The 23,442-nt window shown below is 40.4% G+C and overlaps 1 protein-coding gene across 4 annotated transcripts in view; it reads left to right on the top strand.

Annotated features, from left to right (window-relative positions):
* Positions 1–23,442, top strand: part of MYRIP (myosin VIIA and Rab interacting protein) — a 338,714-nt gene that overhangs the window by 130,496 nt on the left and 184,776 nt on the right. For all 4 annotated transcript variants that reach the window (XM_046645553.1, XM_046645535.1, XM_046645545.1 and 1 more), the window contains exon 3: positions 9,159–9,380. In XM_046645553.1, coding sequence (XP_046501509.1) covers positions 9,159–9,380 — 222 coding nt within the window. The remainder of the gene's footprint in view (positions 1–9,158; positions 9,381–23,442) is intronic.

The following is a 23,442-nucleotide window of genomic DNA, read 5'->3' as shown; positions in this document are numbered from 1 at the left end:
GTTTCCATATTTATGAAGATGTTTATGAAAATGACTCCCAAGCTTACACAGCTGGCCCAGAGCCCTCCTCTGAGCTGCTCAAACACATATGCAGTTGTCCACCTTGTAAATCTCTTCAGAGGTCTTACAAATTTCTCTAAGACAGGCTCCTGCCCACCCTAGTCTTCCCTGTCTCCAGAAACAACATCACTGTCCACACCAGGCAGAAACCTAGGAATGGTTCTCGTTTCATCCTTTCCCTCAGCCTGCATGTCAAATCCTTCAGTAGGGGTGCCACGCGTCAGTCCACTTCTCTCCATCTCCTTTGCTCTTGCCCCTGTTCAAACCTCAGTCATCTTTACCCAGATGACTGCAGTGCCTCCATGCTTGCACACAAGGCTCTCTAGAAGTCAGTCTGAATGAGACAGCAGGTGATATTACAACAGAGATCGGATCCTGCTCCTAATCCTCAATAACTCCCCATTGCACTTAGAATAAAATCCAAACTCCTTTCCAGGGCTTGCGTCTTATTCTTGTCTCCTCGTTCCCCAACATTAAGCTCTTCTCCCCTGCTGCTGCCTCTGCCTGGAATGCTATTTCTTCTATTGGGCCAGCCCCTTCTCAGCCTATAGTCTTAACTTAAATGTCACCTCCCCAGAGATAACCCTGTCTAAAGAAGGTCACTATGTAATTCTCAGTCTAAGTACCCTACTTATTCTGTAATAGAATGCCTTACAAATTGCAATCATTTTATATTTTACTTAGTTTTTTATCATTTGAATCCCCACTTTAATACGTGTTTCATGAAAGGAGGGACTATGTCTTGTTTTCTTTTTATCTCCAGTGCCTGAAATAGTAGATGCTCAGTAAATGTGGATTGAGTGAATAGTTGGCAATCTAAGCAATAGTGCCTGTGACCATGAAGTGGTGGCTCCAGCTGTGGATCACAATTACTGTCTCTTTGATAGCAAACAAGTGACATATATGCCATCACTTCCCCCTGCTACCCCCATGGCAGACACTGCTAACCTACCATGACTCTGCAGGCTCATTGAGCCTGTGTGCATCCTCTCAATGCACAGTGCTTCACCCATTACGACCATTCAGAGTTGGCCTGGCAGTGGACCAAGAAACCATGAAATGGTGATTGGCTTCTCAGCTGTCCATTGCAGAGTGATGTATCAGGAAGAGGCTAGACCTGATGTTAGATGACATTTCTAAAGACCAGACTAACCATGTTCAGCATCATGAGTCATTAGAGAAATGCAAACCAAAACCACAATGAGATACCACTTCACACCCACTGTTATCCAGGGCTCAAGCAACAAATAAGTATTGGAGATTCTTGCCCAGGTTCTATTACAAAAACCTTCTTACATATAAACAAGTGTGATCAAATGTTATAGGTCCTCAGACCACTGGGTTTCTTGCTAATCCAAATGAATAACTAGTATTTGCTTATTGTTGCTTTGCCCGTTTAAAATCTCTAGCAACTCTCTGAAGTAGGAATTATTATTGCCACTTAGAAAGCAGAGGCTCAGGAAGGTTGGGGGGCTGTTTGGTATGTGACTGAGCCCAGCTGTACACCCAAGCCTCTGACTCTAAACCCATCGCTCTTTCCCACATGGCTGACCATTTGGGAGCCTGGTCCTTCCAGTACATGTTGCAGCCGGTACTTGGTCTTGCATGATTCTTGGTTGATTCTGCATTCAGCCTCTGTAAGTTATCCCACACAATTCTATCCAATGACTTCTTCCATGAGATGCCACAGGGCAAGAGAATCTGATAAGGAAGAGAGGGTCCAGAAGAAGGGCATCCTAGTCCTCCATTAAGCCTGTGGTTCAAAACATTTCATTTGCTTGGAACAAACTCTAGAGGGGTTGGTACAATTTTATTAGACACTCAGTGAGTTTTAAAATGCCATTGGAATTTGCAGTTCTGTGTATCAGGAAACAAAACTCATAAAGCTCAAGTGATCCTGGGGCTTGAGTTTATAGAGCTTTTTTGATCCCCAAAGCCTTTCCTTCTTGGATGTTTTATCCCATTTAATTTAGCGCCTCTGAAGTATCAATAGAAGCTGGTCAATTGCTGAGGCTGTTCTTGTATTGTTTAGATGTCAGAGCAGGTGATGACTTAGCTCATCTTCTGCACTAAATCTGAGGGAAAGATAACATCTTCACACCTTAAGGAAAAAAACCTCTGTCTTGTTGGGCTGTAAATATTTTGTTCAGCCAAGTATACACACATTGTATATTTTACCCTGTAGAATTATCAGCTGGCCTGATGTTCTCTCCCCTTCCAATTCTGGATTCCACCTCCTTTTGTTACCCAATGCTCAAGCAGCAAATAAGTATTGGGCACTGCTATGCAGAGCAGTAGGCCTTGCTCATATATTGGCAGATGTGTAAGCCAGCTCAGGCATCAGAAAGCTAATGCTGCACACGCTCTGAATTGTCATGGAAAGATGTTTATGATATGTTGTTGTTAAGTGAAATATGAGGTTATAAAACCATACATAGATTTCCAATTCTAGCAGCAAGTTGAGATGAGCTATTGCAACCCTTCTTTGTACTAAAAACATAAAAATACTAGTAAAATATAAGGTTTAATATAAGAAAGAGAAAATATTTGTAAATCATGTATCTGATAAGGGACTTGTATCCAGAGTATACAAAGAACTCTTACAACACAACAATAAAAAAGACAAAAAATCTAATTTAAAAATGAGCAGAAGAGCCAGTCCTGATGGCCTAGTGGTTAAAGTTCAGCACACTCCCCTTCAGCAGCCCAGGTTCGGTTCCCAGGCACGGAACTGCAGAACTCCTCTGTCAGTAGCCATGCTGTGGCGGCAGCTCACATAGAAGAACTAGAAGGACCTACAACTAGAACATACAACTGTGCACTGGGGCTTTGGGGAGGAAAAAAAAGAGAGAGGAAGATTGGCAACAGATGTTAGCTCAGGGCGAATCTTCCCCAGCAAAATAATAATAATAATAATAAGCACAAGATTTGAATAGACTGTTATCCAGAGAAGATGTATAAATGGCCAATAAGCACATGAAAAGACACTCAACATTATTTGTCATTAGGGAAATGCAAAACCACAATTAGATACCACTTCACACCCCCTAGGATGGCTATGACAAAAAAGTCAGACAATAGCAAGTCTTGGTGAGGATGTGGAGAAATTGGAACCCTTATACATTGCTGGTGGGGATTTAAAATGGTGCAGCCATTTGGAAAACAGTCTGGCAATTTCTTTGAAGTTTAAACATAGCATTATCATATGACCCAGTAATTCCATTCCTAGAATTGAAAAGGTATGTCCACACAAAAGCTTGTACATGAATGTTCATAGCATCATTATTCATAATAGCCAAAAAGTAGCAATAATCCAGATGTCCAGCAGTTGATGAATGGACAAGTAAAATACGATATATCTATAAATGAAATATTATTTGGCAGTAAAAAGGAATGAAGTGCAGCTATATGCTACAGCATGGATGAAGCTTGAACACATGCAGAGAAAGAAGCCAGACACAAAAGGCCACATATGGTATGATTCCATTCATATTAAGTGTCCAGGATAGGCAAATTCATAGAAACAGAAAATAGTTTCGTGGTTGGCAGGGGCTGGGGTGGCAGACAATGAGGAGTGACTGATTAATTAGTATGGGATTTCTTTTTGGAATGATGAAGATGTTGTGGAATTAGATAGTGGCAGGGGTTACACAACTTCGTGAATATACTAAAAACCACTGAATTATGCAATTTAAAATGGTGAATTTTGGGGGCTTGCACCATTGCCAAGTGGTTAAAGTTCTGCATGCTCCACTTCAGCGGCCCAGGTTTGCACGTTAAGATCCCAGGTGTGGACCTACTCCACTCATCAGCCATGCTGTGGAGGCATCCCACACACAAAGTGGAGGAAGATTGGCACAGATGTTAGCTAAGGGCTAATCTTTCTCAAGCAAAAAGAAGAGGAGGATTGGCAATGGATATTAGCTCATGGTGAATCTTCCACACACACACACACACGAATAATTTTTAAAAATTTTTTAAAAAGGGTAAATTTTAGGGCCAGCCCTGGTGGCCTAGTGGTTAAGTTCGGTGCACTCTGCTTTGGCAGCCCAGGTTTGGTTCCTGGGCATGGACCTACACCACTCGTCTGTCAGTTCCCATGCTGTGGTGGTGGCTCACATACAAAATAGAGAAAGATTAGTACAGATGTTAGCTCAGGGTGAATCTTACTGAGAAAAAAAGAAAAAAAAAGGTAAATTTTATGGTTTGTGGATTATGTCTCAGTTTTTTTTTTAATTGGGGAGAAAGTAAGAAAAGGAAATTCCCATGGGGATAGAAGTGAAGAGGGAATTCAAAACCAGAATGGTCAGCCTAGTCAGATGGGGGATGAAGGGGCTATGGGCTCTGATGGCTAGTGGCTGCAGTGTTAATTTCTGCATGGGGCAGGAGATGTAGCCTTGAGCCTTTAGAGGACAAGCACGAGACTGAGATGCCTGCATAAAATTTGGCATTGGAGGTTTTCACTCTCAGTAAAAGGGGCAGCTAGAAAATTTCCACCCACTGGCTTAGGGGAGCTACAATTCAGGTGATCTTTCCCTAGACCCCTGGGTGAGAGAAAAGATGTCTTGCATAAGAAATCAAAGCTCAAAGTCCCAAGCCTCCACTACACATACTATTGAAGATCAAAAACTTATTACTTATGTGGCACAGGATTCCCCAAGCTAAGAAACAAATATGAAACTGGTCTGGAATCAACGACCTGTGATGCCTTGTGAAAACAAATGCAGAGCTGCTCTGAGGCAATGCTTGCACAGAAAACGTGCAATTACAGGAGAGGCAATCTGGGCTGGAGAAAACCTCAACCAAAATGATAAACTGTGGAAGAAAAGAATGCACCTTGAATAAGAGTTAATAGACACACACAATAAGAGGATTAGCACCTGAGGATTTAGGATAAGAATCAAGAAGAGGATATAAAAGAAGTATGTTTAAAATAATTTAAAAGATAAAAGAATGAATAGGAATTGTAAGGAAGGAATGACACAAAAGTGAAAAGGACAGGCAGATTTAGGTGCAAATAAATCAATAGAACTTCTGGAAATGAAAATTAAAATCAGTAAAATTTCAAAACAGTTAAACAGTAGAGAAAATACAAATGAAGAAAGAATTGCTAATATAGAAGCTATGAAGTACTTGCCCAGAATGTATCCCAGAAATACAAACAGATGAAAAAAGATTGGGAGGCGTGAAGAGTATGGAAGGTTTGACGTATGACTGGAATTTCAGAAGGAGAGAGTAGAGAAAACAGCAGGGACAACATTCAAAGCTATAATGGCTGGAGAATTATTTAGAATTAATGAATGTTTTAGAAAATTACCAAGAGTCCCAAGTGGAATAAATATAAGCAAATCCTCACTTGGACAATTCATAGTGAAATCAGAGAACCCTAAAGACAAAAACTCTTAGAAGTGAGCAGTGAGAAAAATGAGATTCCCTACAAAGGAGTAATTCGCCTGACAAACTTCACTTTGCAACATTTGACGTCAGAAAAAAAAGAAAGATGGACTAATACTTTCAGTATTATTTGCTGCTTTTGGAAAAGAACTGTCAACTTAGGATTCTGTACCCATCTAAACTATCATTCAAATATAAAGGTGAAATAGACATTTTTAGCAAATAAAGGCTGCTAGAGTTTCCTCGCTGAAAGAATTGTCAGAAGAACTTCAGTAATAAAAAAAAATTAACATAAGATGAAGAATAAGCTGCAAGAAGCAATGATGAGCAAAGAAATTGGTAAATGTGGATAAATCTATACAAATACCAACTAGGAAAATAGTAAATGAGTTCCACTTCTGGTAATGGCTGAGTAAGCTCCTATTGGACCAATCCTCCTGCAGATAAAAAATATACTTTCTGGACAAAATGCAAAACCCAATTATCATACAGCACCCTGTTTGCAACCAAATACAGGAGAAACTAGATGGATATTGATACTCGGAAGAAGAGAATGGCGCTAGATGGGTTTCCTGTGGTCAGGGCTTTTAGTCTGAGGGCAAGCCCCAGTCTGCATCATGTGGGTTGGCTAAAACTCCAGTTAAACAATATTAAGCATAATTTTTGTAGTTGCAAACCAAGATTGAACCAAAATACTATCAATAATAACATCAATAGCAACATAACATCAGAGAGAATTAAAACTTGTGTTGTTGATGAAAGGAAAGCTGTAAACATTAGATATTAATCCCAATATGCATGTTAACATGTTAAGATTAACCACTAAAAGAAGCGAAAAAGAACAAAAAAGCTCAAATCATAGTTGGCAAAACAAAGAGAATGAAGAAAACCAATCAATCTAATAGAAAGTAGGAAAGGAGAAAAAGAGGAAACAAAGAAATAGCATGGTAAATAGAAAACACAGAATAACATAGTAGAAATAAATCCAAATATGTTAGTAATCTCAATGTAAATACAGGATAAAAGTTGAAAATTCAGCTACGTTCTGCTTATAAGAGCTCAATCTGAAACATAATGATACAAATGCTGAAAGTGAAGAGGTGTAAAAAGAAAGACCTAGGTACAGTATCAATTTTAAAAAGACTAATATAGACTATTAATATATAAGACAGACTTTAAGACAAAAAGCAAAAGGGATAAAGAGGGTTGTATGTAATCACAAAAGAAATATTTCATTAAATGTGTAACACTTATGAACCTTGATGCGCCTAATATTATAGTCTTAAAAAATATGCAGTAAAAATTAGAATTGAAGAGAAATTGGTAAATCCACAATTAAAATGGGAGAGTTTAATGTCTTGTTCTCAGTATCTTTTCAAATACACATGGACTTTACAAAAATTGATCGTCTACTAGGTTATAATTGCAAGTCTCAACAAGTACCAGAGAATTAATGTCTTCTAGACTCTCTTCTCTGATCAAAATGTTTAAAAAATAAAGTAAAAATCAATAACAAAAGCCATATATTTGGAAATTTTAAACCTGAGAATTATAAAATATTAAGACTCAATGACAGTAAAAATGCTCTGATCGAAACCTGTGGGGTGCAGCTAAAGTGATATGTTTAGAGTTTTTTAGCCTTAAATGCATAAATTAGAAAAGAATAAACGTTAAAAGTAAGTGAGCTTTACTTTTTAAAAATTTATTTAAAAGTTCTAAAAGATAATAGAGCAAACTCAAAACCAGTAGAATGGAGAAGTAAGAAAGATAAGACGGGACTTTGTTGCAATGGAAAACGAAAAAACAATGTAGACAATCAAGCTAACTGAATACTAGTTCTTCCTTAAAATTAACGACATAAATAAACATCAGAGCTTACTGATCAAGGGGTGAAAAAGCTTAGGCTCAAATAAGCAATATTCGGAAAGAAAAGAGGGACATAATTACAAATACAACAGAGGTCTTAAAATCATGAGAGAAATCTGTGAACCACTTTATGCAAACAAATTTGAAAATCTGAACAAAGATAGACAATTTTCTCGGCTTCAAAATCATCCCATTTTAAAATATGAGGGCAGGGGAGGGAGAGAGAGGATGGATTCCTAAATAGCTCTGAGTAGAAGAATGCAGGTAATTCTAGTATTTTTCCTTTTTGTTTGCGTATGTCCTGATTAATTTGCTCCCATGCCTAATGTGTCAAGCAAGGGTGACTCCTATGTATTCAGCCATTGTTTACCATTTAGGTCAGGGATTTTGAGAATTTTCCTCTGGTCAGGTAGGCCATGGAGGACCCTGGAAAGAAAGAGAGGAGTTAGGAGGGAGCCTAGATGGGCAGAGATGGGACAGCAACATGGCCAGTGACAGGGCCACAGGAGGAATCCCGGAGGCAGAGATGGCTGAGGACTTAAACTCCATCTTCACATTGTCTTCTCTGCTGCTGTGTCTCTCTTACAAGGACACTTGTCATTGGATTTAGGGCCCACAGGGTAATCCAGGATGCTCTCATCTCGAGATTCTTAATTTAATTATATCTCCAAAGACCTTTTTTCCAAATAAGTTAACATTTCAGGTTACAGTGGGTTAGGACGTGGACATACCTTTTTGGGGGCAACCATTCAACTCACTGCAGGGGCTAATTGAGAATGTATAAAAATGGATTGGGGTAGTGGGGGCCTTCTTAAGCAAGATATAAAACTCAGAAGCCATAAAAGGAAAGACTGACAGATTTAACTATAGAAAAATTAAATACTTCTAAATGATGAAAGACAACGTAAGCAAAGTTGAAAAGACAAGTGCAGAATGGGAGAAAATATTTGTCACATACATCATAGATTTATCTGGGATGAGTTACACAATCACAAACTGGGTACAGAAAAATAAATTATTTTAGAATATTAAATAAATTGTTTTTCTGTTACTGTTTGTGGGCATCCATTTTTGTAGCAGGAAAAGCAACTTAAACTTACAGAGGCAGAGTACCTTGGTCACTTGCAGTCAGTTTTTTCCTGGGTAACTCAGTCTGTTTGACCTCTCAGCGCTTCTCCCTTCCTTCTCCCTGAGTGTAGAGAGAAGTGCGTGGGGTGTTGTGTTTTGCATTAATATGACTGGCCGTGTGCCCGCTATGACCATGAGCTCTTTGGAAGAAGGAGCTTGTCTTTTATTCAACTCTGAATCACCGGTGCTTAGGATTTGCCCATAGCCCAGAGAATCCTTATTGACTTACATTGATTTGAAAGCTTTTAAAATCTCTGGATGCTTCAGTTTCCAAGGATGTTAAATAGGGCCAGGACTGCATTTATCATGTTCCCAGCAGGGCTGTTGTGAGGATTCAAGTTCTAACAGAAATGATCTCCTGCTCCTTTCCAAGGGCACTAATTAAGTTAAAGGTTTTCTTTTTCAAGGATGTGCTTAGTTTTATTATAATTCATATCTCAATCTAGTGTCTGAATATAAGTAATAAGGTTTTCATGTTTTCTCATAGAAAATGTGATGTACAGAAGTACACAAAATTAATCCACTATTAGGGTTCCTCTCTGGATAGTATGTCAAGCAATTGATCTTTCTGAGTTTCATCGTTTTACAGGAAGATCCCACATGGTAGTCTGGCCTGTGGGAGGGCCAGGGCGGGGTGCTTTCCGGAAAGAGCCCCGGACCTGATGTGCTGTTTCTCTTCTCCTCACCCTTTTCCCCACCCGGTTTCCCAGCGAGATGAAACAGAAGCTGGATGAGGAGGGCAGCAAATGCAGCATCCTCTCGAAGCACCAGAAGTTCGTGGAGCACTGCTGCATGCGCTGCTGCTCACCCTTCACCTTCCTCGTCAACACAAAGCGCCGATGTGGGGACTGCAAGTTCAACGTCTGCAAGAGCTGCTGCTCCTACCAGAAGCATGAGAAGGTGTGGATCTGCTGCGTCTGCCAGCAAGCGAGGTGAGGGGCCAAGTGTACTCCTGGGGTCTCAGCCGGTGGCACCCATCTTCCTTCAACCAGGTAGGATCAGCAGTGATTGATGGATCAGCACGGAGTGCTGACTGCAGTGGAGAGATTGATGAGGTGAGGTGCTGTTAGGGATGCCTTGTGACCTTCACGGAGAGGATGGGGGCCGGGATTCATTTCTCCTCTGGTCTCATCCTTTCATTCATTCATTCGTCGGAATTATGCTGGGTGCAGGAGACATGATGGTGAATTTGGCAGATTGCGTAGGGGGACGATGGAATACATGAATGTTGATCCCACTATGTGGCGATATAAGCCTGACCAATTTGCCCATCGGCTGTGGGGACACAGAGCAAGGAGTCACTAGCTCTAGGGTTTGGAGAAAGCTTCACAGAGGACAAGAAATAAAAGCAGGATGGTAAAAGATAAAGAAGAATTAATAATGTGAAAGGGGGGATGGTGATCTCCATGTGAAGGAAATGGCTAGCATGGAGTTTCACAGAGACTCATGTTTACATTCTCCCTTGGTGACTGGCAGAGCGTTTCTTTGACACATAGAGTGTTTGGAAACTAATGGGTTGATAAGCCAGTGTCTGGTTTCTGTTCCTGTAATTCTCAAATCTTTGCTGGTCCTAGCATCTGCATAGCACATTCGTATTCGTTGCATCCTTTTGTAATGCCTCTGTTACGGTGGGCAAGACGGAGACTGGCTGGTCCCTGAGAGCACCCACTCAGGAGCTCCTGTCTCCCTCATCTTTTCCTTCTCTCCTCCTCTCTCTTCCTCCTGCCTTGTTTATTCACTTGTATCCCTTAACACATCAAGTCCCAGCATTTTCCCATAAAACTAGTAAATGGGGACAACTACTAAGCTCCCTAGCGGTCTCCAAGGAATCAGTCTCTGGGCCATAAAGAACAAAGTAGCCCAGTGACACCAACTGAAACAAAAGTGGTTTTTTGAGAACCCCTTGTCCAGGGCGGGGTGCTGGCCAGGTTCTGTGTCTGACTTTCAGAGCAAGGAACCCATCCAAGTCTCCACATAGCAGCTTGGTAGGAGGAGGAAAAGCCCTGTGGTAACAAAGGGAAGAGGAGATTTTAATTGTAGGTGAGCATATGCTTGGGAGTAAATGATGCAGAAAGGTTCATCTCATGCCTTCCCTTTCTCAGTGAAGTTGGGTTAAGGTCAAGTGCTAATAACAAGAGAATTGGATGTTGGAAGAAATTAGAGTAGATTTGAAATAGACATTACTGAAGTTGCAGTTCCAGGCTTTTGAGCTGGGTGCTGATCACTAATCAATCATCAATTTGTATGCTTCCGATATTCCCATTGTGTGTTTTGTTCCAACCACACCCAATTTCCAATATGCAGACATGAGGAAAGTAAATGGTTGGTTTCTTCCTGGGTTGAGGGTTTTTTCGGGGTTTGGGACAGATCAGAGGGTGATGGAGTTTAAGATATTTAAAATACAAAAATTAAAGTGATAGACTCTAATCCAGATAGTGAAAGAAGGAAAGACAGAAGGGAGCTGTAGAAGGATGGGAAGAAAATGGAGGAGTGAGTCAACTAGAAGTATCTGGTAAAGTTGAATAACTGTCACCTTAGGGGTACTTAACAAAGAAAATTTTGTGTAGCAAAAAAGATGTTTGAATTAGTGATTTCCAAAGTGGATCAGTTGGGTGGTAAACATGGGAATAGGAGGCCGGGGTGTTGACAAGGAAGCCTGGGAGCCTAAAGGCCGGTGCACATGGATTCTGAAGTGATCAGGTCGATGGTAGCAGTATGGAGACAAGGACTGAACCAGGTAACAAAATTTTCTTGAGTGAAGAGGAGTAACTAAAAGGCCAAGAGGTGACAGCAATAAAGAGTAGAAGAGGGTGGTATGGCGGAACGTCATGATTCTGCACCCAGAAAGTTGGGTGAGTCTTACACAGCGCTGGACTCAAATATCTGCCCCAACCCCACTGTGCTGCACTGGTGCTTATTACCAACTCATGGTGAATGTCTCGAGGACAAAGACTCTCCCTGTCTTCTTCAATTCCGTTTGCAGCCAGAGCCCGGCATGTAGAAGGCACACAGATCTCTCCCGGCTGAATAGTAGAACAGGACAATGCTAAATAGCAGCCAAACGCATGGCACAATGAGGCTTCAGAGATTTTAGAGAGAAAAGAATCCAGAGAGTGTTGGGATGTCCGAAAGAGGTTTTAAGAAAGAGGAGGGGACCCCAGATGGAACTCAGATAGAGAGGAGGAATCACAGGGCATTCTTGGACAAGGTGTGCCATGAGCAAAAAAGACAGATTCCCCCAAGGCGTATGGAGGCCCTGGAACAGACCACTCTTGCAGTGGCATGTAGACTTGGGTCAGTTTATATGAAGAATTTGGGTTTGATCCTCAAGGGGTTGTGAAATCATTGAAATTTCAAACCCTATTAAAATATCCTGTTCTTTATTGTCCTTCAATATATTCACCCACACACAGAAGGAAAATTAGTACCTACACAATCTTGTTTCTTTAGATTTTTCTCTATTCCTCTTATCCATGGATCAGAGAAATCTCCAAATTTATTGAACAGCAGTTGCAGCCTCTTGACCCCACATCCACCTTGAGTTGTGTGTGTGGGTCCATTATCAGTTACGGTTAAATGACTCATTGCTTTCTTCAAATAGCAGTAATGGTAAGTGATGACTACACCACTTCAGGATCATGTCAGTTATAAATGAAAGAACCTTGCTTCAAAAACCAGTCTTCCATTTCCCATCCTGGAATTCCAGATTGTCTCAAGGAAGAGCCAGATATTGAGAAATAAGTTATAAAAACGGCAGCAAATAGTTCCTAAGGCTACATTTTAAATTTCCATTTCACATTTCTAGCCACTCAATGAGGAGGCGGGAGGCTTAGGTAATCCCATTTAACTTAATCTTGCATCATTTCTGTGTCAATGTTACATGACCACTCCCTGAGTCTCAGAAGTAAGATATCAGAAAATAAAGGATCCTTCGTAGAAGTAAAGACATCCAAAAAATGAATGCACATTTGTTCCATTTTTTTTTTTAAGAAAAGGGAGGACTACTGAGGAGTCCTCTGCATTCAGTGTGTCTAGCACAGGTAGAACACATCCAAACTTGTTTAATCAAACTTGGCAGAAAGAGGATGCTGAGGAGAAGTTGGGAACTTCATTGTTTTAATCTTTTATGATGTTTTGTGGGGACAGCTTCAGGAGCCTTGGGATTATTATTGTCTGAAATCAAAAGAGATGGAAAAGTTGAGCTCATTCCATTTTTCCATTTTACTCAAGTCCATCAGAGGAACCTGTCCAGGAAAGAAATCCATGATACATACGGCAGGTTTTTGCTTCTTGAAAATGCTTGAAAGCCCAATTCAATAGAGAAGTATGTCCAGGTCAGAGGACCTCAGATGTGTGGCCCATGGGCTGCCAATCTTTCACATTTTGAAGGATGCTTCAGAAGAGTTTATTTTGTGTATGTAGCAACAAGCTGTATAACCCCTCAGCATTACACAACAGACACAGCCAAATTCATCATGTGAAACATTTAAGGAATATTTTGACTTGAATCAAGTATGGTAAATTCCAGATAAACAACAGCTTTTAAAATCTACCCAATTTCTTGAAACAAAAAAAAATAGTTTATAATAGATTGTTTAGACTTTAAGTACAGATTTCTTCTGGCAAAAGCAGTGTCATGCTGGGGGGTGGCATTGTGGGACACTGTGCTGCCATCTGTTTTGTCCATCGGCTTCTCTGCCCCTCATGCAATCTGAAATTCACCTCTTGGTGTAGAAGTGATTTACTTTACATAATCGTCTTTGGGACATTCTTCTAGCATATTCATGTCCAAGCAATTGGATTTGAAAGCACTGTATATGTCAGATTCCATGAAGGATACATTGTATGTTATGTGTGAAATCTCAATAAAATAGTTGATAGCAGCTCTGCAAAGCTGCGGAGATGAGCACTTTCATGAGGCCACTTTCAGACACCATATTTCACTCCCCACTGCCTACAATGTACTTTTCCTTTCCTATGTAAATTAATCCCATTTTTGCTGCATTGGTTTAATTTCTACCTGTTCATCCAGTGGCTACCATATGCATATGTTTTTTGAGATACTGTGGAGTCATGAATAATTATAATAATAAAAATTCTTGCCCACCAAAGATTAAGGAGCTAGGAGTTGAGGGTAGACATTCATACAAAACTATTAACAGATTGCATCAGAAATCAACGACTGTATCAAGCACCTGGGCCTGTCTATGGTGTAGATCTAAATGAGTGATTCAGATTGGACATATAGGGTTCATCGGGGAGGATCCAGATAGTGTCTAGTCACTGTAAAAATGGTGGTCATCTGTAACCTCAGCTTTCTTCTTTTTCATCTCAATGAAAAAGAGTCTACCTGTGTCAGTGTTCTGTTTGGTTATTTCTTACAGTAAAAGCATATTAATTTTAAGTGAAAATTTCCTCTTCACTGTCGTCATAGTTATGATCAGATGATTAGTTTTGGAGTCTAGTTGATTCAAGAATGACGTTCTGTTTTCCTTGGCAACAAACTGGCTTCCTAGTTCTTTGCTTCATTATAAAAATTGTTCTTTCTGGTTTTTGTCATTTTGTGCTATTACCTTTAACTCAGACCAATTTGGGAGATTGTTTTCAGGGAATGAGAGAAAAAAATTATCCTTGGAACTGAAATCAAAACATATTTCCTCATTATGCCTGTGGCATTTGCTTTGGTTTTTCTGAGACAACTTAAGGCTTCATTTCTTTTCGCTTGGAGTTGAATATCATTTACTTCTACCTGATCCTATATTGCTTGGTATTCACACAGCCCACATGATTCATAAATTAGCATACTGCCCTTTTGTTATAAACTTCTAAGTATGTTTTAGAGATACCCTAATGGGTTTGCAATATCCTTAAAGAAGACATAATATTAAAATATTATCATGGGATAAGGACATTCACAGTTTAACAAATATATACGGAAGTCTTGAACCTCACTGGAAAGCAAGGGAATAGAGATTTATGCTTCAAGTAGCTTTTTTTTCCACATTAAATTAGGGATTTTTTTTCATCATTCTGCTCAGTGTTGGCAAGGGTAGATTGAAAAAGGCTTTCATCCATTGCCGGAGAAGTCTAATGGGCATAACCTTTCATGAACATGTATCAAGAGCCTTTAGCATGTCAAAGCCTTTGTACCCAGGACTTTCATTTTTGAAGACCTATACCTAAACAGAAAACAGAATATTTTTTAAATGCTGTACAAAAATTAATTGTACTGAATTATTTGCAATACAAAAAACAGAAATAATCTAAATGCCCAACAATAGAATATTGGAAGTCAATTAGGGCACATTCAACTTGACAGAATATGATGAGACCCTTAAAATAATGTGTATATTGTATTAGCATGGGTAAATTCTTTTATTAAAATGTTAGATTAAAAATTGCAATGCAAAATTTACATATAATGTAATTACTATTTAGTAAAGAATAAAAGAATGAAGACTGAAAGGAAATACACAATCAATTCCTGTAACAGTAATTGTTCTGTGGGAGGCAGGCTTATGGATAATTTTTCTCTTACCTCTATTTTCTACTTAGTTTCCAAGTTTTCCGCATTTTGTGTGTGTGCTTTTATAACCAGTTATAAATTAAACAAACATAAAGAAATCTAGGACTTGCTCCTTTCTCTCCTCCCCATTCCAGAATCCTCTCCCCCCATCACCTTAGTGCTGCTCTTCCCCCCACAGCCCCCATGCCTTACATCACAGGCCTTAAACCACCCAGCTTCCCAGGGAACATGGAGCCATCCAAGGGGACTTGTATTTTGCGGTCCTGATTAATGGTCAATTTAGGTTATAGATACCAGCCTGTCTCTACTAAATCTCCATAGAGACTGTGACTGCAGTACTCAGGCTAATCATTGTCAGAGTGACCTGAATCATGAGGCAGGTGGGAATTCTTCAAAATTTGAATTGCCCCCATGAAAGCTAAGCATCTATTTTCTGTTCACTGTTTACTATCAGTATATTAAATAACAAATAAATATATCAAGAGTGCCTGCTATGAGCATGAGGTTGAATTTACCTTTCCAGATGAGTTATTTTGTCTAATCCCTATAACAAGTCTTTGAGGGGCAGGAGATTAGCTCCGTTTTTGAGCCAGGGAAGTCTGAAACGTGTAATGACTATGTGGCTAGCCTTGCTCACCTTGTCGGTCTCAAGTTGAGGAGTCTCTTTACAGTCTCCCCAGGAATACAACCTGGGCCTCTAGGCCCCTTACCTCCAGCTTCCCTGCAGGCCTCTTCACTCAGCCAGCCACCTGGAACCTATTTTTAAGTCTTTCGAGCGGTGGACAGCCTGTGCTCCCTCCCCATATCAAAAGGATGGTGGAGGTTTTTGTTTGTCTTGAAGGCACTGTGTGTCTGCAGGTGGTTAGCTGCACACTTGCGTTTCCTGTGCAGCTATAGCAGTGCAAACAGACTTGGACAGGGAATGAACATCCTCAGGGAAGAACGACACAGTATAGTGGCCTCACAGCCAATGCTGCCCCGTTGAACATTGGCTCGCCCCTCCCTTTGGCACTCTGGGCCCCTCACAGTCCATCTTGCCTGAGGCCTTTCAGCTCTGACATTTGTCCCGTCTGGACCGCGGGGGATGAGGGGTGCCGTATCCTTGAATGATTGAATTCGTAGATCCCTAGAAGTCTGAGTTTTTAGGGAAAGTACAGACTGTGACATTGCATGACATTGTACATTGGGAGCATGAATTAAATCTTTGAGATATTTTGGTAAACCGTTGGCCTCTCAGCGCACCTTTTAATAGGTTTAAAAAGAGAGAAGAAGAAAGCTTTACCTTGACATACAAAGTTTGACAGGCTTCTGATTAAGTCTGTAATATTCACAATATCTGAACATTTGGGATACATTTTTTAGGCTGACAACCATAGGTTTTTAGTAAGGTGAGTTTGTTTGCATAAGAGGCTGTCGTGGTTGATTTTATGTGTCAGCTTGACTAGGCCATGCTACCCAGATATTTGATCAAACACTAGTCTAGATGTTGCTGTGAAGATATTTTTTAGGTAAGATTAACATTTAAATTAGTAGACTTTGAGTAAAGCAGATTACTCCATAATGAGGATGTGCCTCATCCAATCATTTGAAGATCTTAAGATTCTCCAAGGAAGAGAGAATTCTGCCAGCAGACTGCCTTTGGATTCTAACTGCAATATCAACTCTTCCCTGGGTCTCCAGCCTGCTGGCCCACCCTAAAGACACTGATCTTGCCAGCCTCTACAATCGTGTGAGCCAATCCCTTAAAATCTCTCTCTGTCTCTCTCTCTCTATATATATCTGTATATATAGATATAGATCCTATTAGTTCTGTTTCTCTGGAGAACCCTGACTTATACAGGAGCCTTCAAGGAATGTAGGACAACAGGAGATGGGAGGTAGAGAGAATGAGAGAAGTGAAATAGGAGACCCCATGGTGTGTGTTCTCCTGCCTGGCCCTGGAGAGAGGGAGCTGCAGGTAAAAACTAAAGAAGCTGTTTTCGCCTTGGAACGTGGACCCAGCAGTATTGCTCTGCAGCCTAGGGTACAATGTATGATATGACCTGAGAGAGAGAGGCCCTCTCCTGTGAGGACAGAACTTCAAGCACGGGGAAGACTATTGGCCCTGGTAACCCTGAGGGAAGCTAGGCAGCAATTTGGCATTGCACAGGAGAGCAGGGCCTGGTAACAGGGGAGGGAAGAAACCCCCAACCCAGTGGTTTCTCTACAACTGGACGTTTTAGGGGCTGGAAAGGGACAGCACCATCAGTGGCTTCCCATGAGACTTCCTCAGAACTTCAAGAAAGAACTAGGAGACACACTGGGGAAGGAGACTGGTGGCCTGCTTTGTCCAGACAGAGACACAGAACTGGTAACATTGAGACTGTTATTAAGATTACTTTCTATATGTATTTTCCCATGGGCTGGTGGCACTTGGGGAAATTCAGTTTACCATAGTAAAGCAGACATTAACTTGGGCAAAGCAGGGAGAAAGGAAAACTTAGGCGATTGAAACATTGGAGGATGGACTGCCCCAGTCAGCAGGTGGGCCCCTGACCCAACCAATGCCAATCTGATCCTCTCTGGGGATCTGAATCTTGGGTGGAGTGACACATCAAGGGAGGACAGTTAGAACTGAGTCATCCTGAGATGGGTGACAAAACGTTGACCATGGGTAGCATTCTCCTTACTGAGGTCCCTGGTTCTGCTGCCTAAGTCTTGGATATTCAGATTTTCCCTCAATTCTTTAAGCCACCAGATCTTTCCATTAAATTACCTTTTCACAGAAGTTAGCCAGAGTTCATTTCTACTGCTTAAAACAGAACTAAAGAGCCATAACTGATACAGGAGAGATTATGGAATCAGAGCTGAAAGGTAGAAATTTTAGGCGAAGATAGTGGAGAGGTAGGTGACCATCCTGATATGGGACTAAGAAGGGGATATTGTGGTTTCTTATGTGTTTTCTGATCTTTCACACTTAAATGCAGTGTCTTGAAATTGGCACGCCTAGCCAATAATTAAGTATAACCTGCAAGAAAAACAGTTCCTGAATTTCCAATTTTCTAAAATCCCTGGTGCGTGGCAAACAGAAAGGGCTTCAGCTACAGCATTAATTAAATGTGTGCTGCAAAGGGAAGGGTAAACCTATAGGAATGAAGGGGGGTGAGGATGTAGGCAATGTATAAAGGCCAGGAGTAGTGCAAACATATTATGGTGCTGTAACAACTGGGAAATGACTCCTTTTATAGCTCAGGGGATTTCTGATTCCTTATTTCAACCAAATAGAAAGAGGACCTAAATGGTTGCTAAAAATAATATTGTAATGTTGGAACATAGATTGCTATGTGATTTTGGTATATTACTCAGATGGTGTTCAAAGTTGAAGGACATTGCTATAAAAAAAAAAAATCTGCTTCCATTCCCATCTATAGGAACACGTTTTCTCAGGGATTACATTTTTTTTAAAAAAGGGATAAAACTAGTGCTGAACACTATCTCATTCAAGTAATAAATAGTTTCCATCTATGCATAAAGGAACCAATAAAAAGGTCATCTCATTGCAAGATGTATTTCCAATAAATGTATACGTTTAGGTTTTGTCACTATTTCTAAGAATTTTAATACATTTATATTCTTGATCAATTGTGTCTTAATAATCAGAATTGATAACTCAACCCAAGATAGATATTTTGATACGTTATGCCTCATGTCTCAAAAAAATTATTAAATTCAATTTGTTACATATGTTTCTGTGACAAAGAATGATAAAAGGGTGATAAATAAAAGACTTAAAAATATCTAACATTAAAATAAAGTCCTATAAGATAAATAGAAGAGGATAGAAATATCTGTTCAAGGAGAAAAATGAAAAATGTTGATTTTCCAACTGTTAAAGGAGTTGACAACCTATGGCCCACAGATCAAATCTGGCCTGTCACCTGTATAATAAAAAAGTTTTACGGGAACACAGCCACGTCCGTGCATTTGCATATTATCTATTGCTGCATTCAACTACAACAGCAGATTTGAATAGTTACAATAGAGACTCTATAGCCCACAGACCTGAAAATATGTACCATCTGACCATTTTCAGAAGAAGTTTGCCAACTCCCAGCTTAGACCAATCATGGCCCATCACCTGGATTTCAGCACATTTCCATCCTGAACATAATTGGGACACTTTAGCTAGGATGTTGGCTGGCATGAAGAGGGAATGTATGTGATGGCAACCATCAGTGTCTGCCACCATGCACAGTTTGAAGTATCTGTAGATTTTAACAGCTGACAAAATATCACACAGGCTAGAAGCACCATTCCTGTTCATTGACTGCAGGCCTGTGGACCAAGGAACCCCACCAAGAAGGCCACACTTTCTGGCCTTGGAGCAATGCGGAGTTTAAGGAATCATGGATTCTTTAGCACCACTTTTTTTTTTTAACAGAAGCCAGTCTAGCAGATGTCATCATCATCAACTTTGCTCATTGACATAGTAGGAAAACATGCCTAATTTCTAACCATTTTAGACTCTGATATTTAAATTTTTGTATTCCATCTTGAGGCCATTAGGCATTTTCCCAGCATCAGCTTTTTAGCGTATAATTAACCAGTACATACCCACCAACCACATCCGTGCTTGATTCATCCTACTGACATTAAGATGAAAATAACTCCTGAAAATATAAGAAGCTTCTATATTAGATATGCCACTAATGTGCTTTAAGGTTTTAGGAGAACAAGACAAATAAAAGGGGAAATTTTATCTTTTGGTCGGGTAGTGAAATAAAGGAGGCTATCAAATAGAAAACAAACTGCTTTCATAGAAATTTTTCTTCAGGGGTTGGCCCGGTGGCACAGCGGTTATGTTCGCAGGTTCCGCTTCTCGGCGGCCCGGGGTTCGCCGGCCCGGATCCCGGGTGCGGACATGGCACCACTTGGCACGCCATGCTGTGGTAGGCGTCCCACATATAAAGTAGAGGAAGATGGGCACGATGTTAGCTCAGGTCCAGGCTTCCTCAGCAAAAAAAGGAGGACTGGGAGTAGTTAGCTCAGGGCTAATCTTCCTCAAAAAAAAAAAAAGAAAAAGAAAATTTTCTTCATTTAGCCCCTAATTGAGGATACATTTAAATCAAGAGAGAAAATCAACAGAAGATATCCTTTAAAATTGAGGCAGCAGTTCAACAGTTTGTCATCATTTGAGAAAAAAGAAAGCCAAAAATGTAAAAAGCATCTGTGCCTCAGATATTTGATGACTCTCTGGGGATAGAATATGCCCGTCTCTCTGGTTTGCCTCCCATTACCAGCCATTCTATACCAAGGACATGAAGAGGCCATACCAAAGATAATCTCCATAATAATAATGCTTCACCTCTCCATAGTCCTTTACTGTTTTTAAACATCTTTGTTGAAGTGTTACATCCAGAGCTAACAGACTTTGTTAACATGCCTTTTATTAATTAAGAGAAACAGCTTCTCTGCTCCACCCAGTCTTGGACTACGGTCTAAGCAGCAGGTGTTGCCTGGAATTCCACTTTTAACATTAGCTGGAGGGGCAGTCCCGGTGGTATAGTGGTTAAGTTCATGTGCTCTGTTTTGGTGGCCCAGGGTTTGCGGGTTCATATCCTGGACACGGACCTGCACACCGCTCATCAAGCCATGCTGTGGTGGAGTCCCACATGCAAAATAGAGGAGGATTGGCACAGATGTTAGCTTAGGGCCAATCTTCCTCACCAAAAAAAAAACCAAACAAACAAAAAGAACACATTAGCTGAAGGTTCTCTTTCACTTGATAACACAGAAACAAGAGGATTAATTGGGAATGGCTGAAGCCATGCCGTGGACTAAACCATATATGATTGTTAACATTCACATAAACATCATTGTGTTCAACAAATATAGAATAATGTACATTTGGATTCAGATGTTAACGTCTAATCCCTCCCCACCAAGGAAGTGGTGAAGGCTTAGCCAGGAGTTCCCAGAGGCATCCATGTCCCAGTCCCCGTTCCTGTCACCATTCGTCTTCTTGGTTCTTGGTCTGGCTGAGCTTTCTCTCTGATCCTTCTCAACCTGCACAAGAATGAGTGTTTCATTAACCCAGGGTCTTCATAACAATTATGTGTGATGCTCTCGTGATTCAGTTCCCTCTTGGCAGTGTTTATTCTACAATTTCCAATTTCACTATCAGTTTTCCTGATGGAGAAGAAAGGAGAACTCATGGGCTCAGCTTTCAGCTCAGTACTTGTTGACAGGAGATCTTTGACTTCAAGCTGGAGGCCTGCACCCTGCCTCTTAGCACCTTTAAGCACAGAAAGAACCTTCTTGGTTTTCTGTCTGCTGTGTCTTCCCCCACCCCAGATTCTCTGAGCTCATATTTTCCTTTGGATAGAGATGGCCATTGTCTCAGCTGCTGTAGGGGCAAGCTTTATTTAGAGAAAATTTTATATAACAACCACTTACATAACCTTTATGTATGTGCTAGTCAATCCTCTATTATAAATATTAACTCTTTTAATGTTCATAATGATACTATGAGGTAGGTACTATTATTTCTCCATTTTACATATAGGGAAACTTGGGCATGAAAAAGTTAAATAACTTAGGTTAAATAGATGATATTTCATTAAACAGCTTTGGTTTAATAGATGGGATTGGATTGGTTGAAAAACTGTAGCACATCATAAAATTAAGTAGATTAGGTACCTTGCTGAAATCAGTCAGTCTGTGTGGTGTTTTGGAAATAGCACGGACTCTGGAATTACATAACTGAGTTCAAATCCACCACTCACTGTGCAAAGGGTAGGGATAATAATGCCTACCTATTGCAGTTGTTGTGAGAATGAAATTGAGGGACCTGCTTCATTGCCTGACATTTAGGTGTTGAGTGAATGTCAGTTGCTATTTTTATTACTGCCATTGTTAACATCATGATCATAGCATTACTGGCTTCTCTAGGGACCCTAGAGAATAGTCCCCTTAGCGCTTGTGGAGCACAGTGGTGTTGACATGCCCAGCTCCCAACGCTCACCCTTCTCTCCTCCCCCTACCCCATGACTGCTTCCTTATCTGCTGGATTCTGGCGAGCTCTGGGCATATAAAAAGGGCCTCAATTAAGATTTCAGAGAAGACTAAGTGAAGTCCTCTGGCACAGGCTGCCTCAAGCCAGTGTGTTCTTCACATTTTCCTTCAGCCTGACTTATCCAGACAGGCTCGTTCCTGGGATCGCACTTCTGAGCTAAGGCAACTGATCTTTCGAAGGGGCTTAAGTTCACAAAAGGATAATTGAAAACTGTCTCTCTTCTGACACAACAGAGCTTTTGAGTGGAATGGAACAGCCTTGAGCACCTATATGTGTTAATCTAGGCAGAGTCTGTGCGTCACCGGCTAATTAGCGTGGAGAAAGATGCTGACCCATGAACACAGGCACCGAGTGCCTTGGTGACTCCCATGGCGTCCTGCTCAGGGACCCCAGAGGTTCCACTCAGACCATCCCTATCCCCTAATTTCTGCCTTCCCTAGCATAGTAGTGCACATGTGGAGTGATGGAGCCTAAAATATACTATCCAAAAGGTAATGATCCTCTACATTGAAAACTTGTGTTAAAGGGAAGCCCAGCATTTTCCTCATTGACACCACCTCCCAAAGGAAGAGATTGAGTTTGGTGATCCCTTGAGGTTCTTTTCCATCCTACATGCATTTGTTAAATCCATGTGGTCTGCATCAGACAGATCTGGGTTTGAATCCGGGATCGGCCACTTATGTGCTGTCTAATCCTGGGCAGGTTATTCAACCTTTTTAAGTTTGGCAGTAATGAGACTTTCCTCAAAAGTTATATAAATCGCTTAGTGATATCTTAGCCACAATAACTGATAGCTATTATTATGTTGTTTTCATTTTGAGGTTGTTAAATAGATATTTCTTTTACTTGATAAAATATTAAGCACAGAGCTATTGCCTATGAGCATGCAGGCATTGTAGTACTTCCTTTTTTAGTGCAGCAAAAAGAATTTAATTTTTATAGTTAATTTCTGTAGTATCTTTCCCAGTGTCGACCCAAGGCAATTAAAGATATCACCCCTTGGGAATCAACAAATGAGGAGAATTGTGCACCTTCAAAAGATTTCAAAGGATCACTCAGTGACTGTTTGAGGATATTAATTATCATTTAATAACCTTAAGTATGTATTATTTTATTTTATTTTTATTGTTAATTTTTATTTTATTTTTTATATATATAACCTTGGTTTATAACATTGTATAAATTTCACGTGTACATCATTATATTTTGATTTCTGTGAAGATTACATCATGTTCATCACCCAAAGACTACTTACCATCCATCACCATATGCATGTGTGAATCACCCCTTTTGCCTTCCTCTCTCTCCTTTTCCCCTCTGGTAACCACCAATCCAGTCTCTGTTTCTATGTGTTTATTTGTTGTTGTTTTTATCTTCTATTTATGAGTGACATCATACATTTTTTGACTTTCTT

The sequence above is a fragment of the Equus quagga genome, chromosome 1 (genome assembly GCF_021613505.1).
Source record: "Equus quagga isolate Etosha38 chromosome 1, UCLA_HA_Equagga_1.0, whole genome shotgun sequence".
Classification (NCBI taxonomy): domain Eukaryota; kingdom Metazoa; phylum Chordata; class Mammalia; order Perissodactyla; family Equidae; genus Equus; species Equus quagga.
This window is presented reverse-complemented; position numbering and strand designations above follow the sequence as displayed.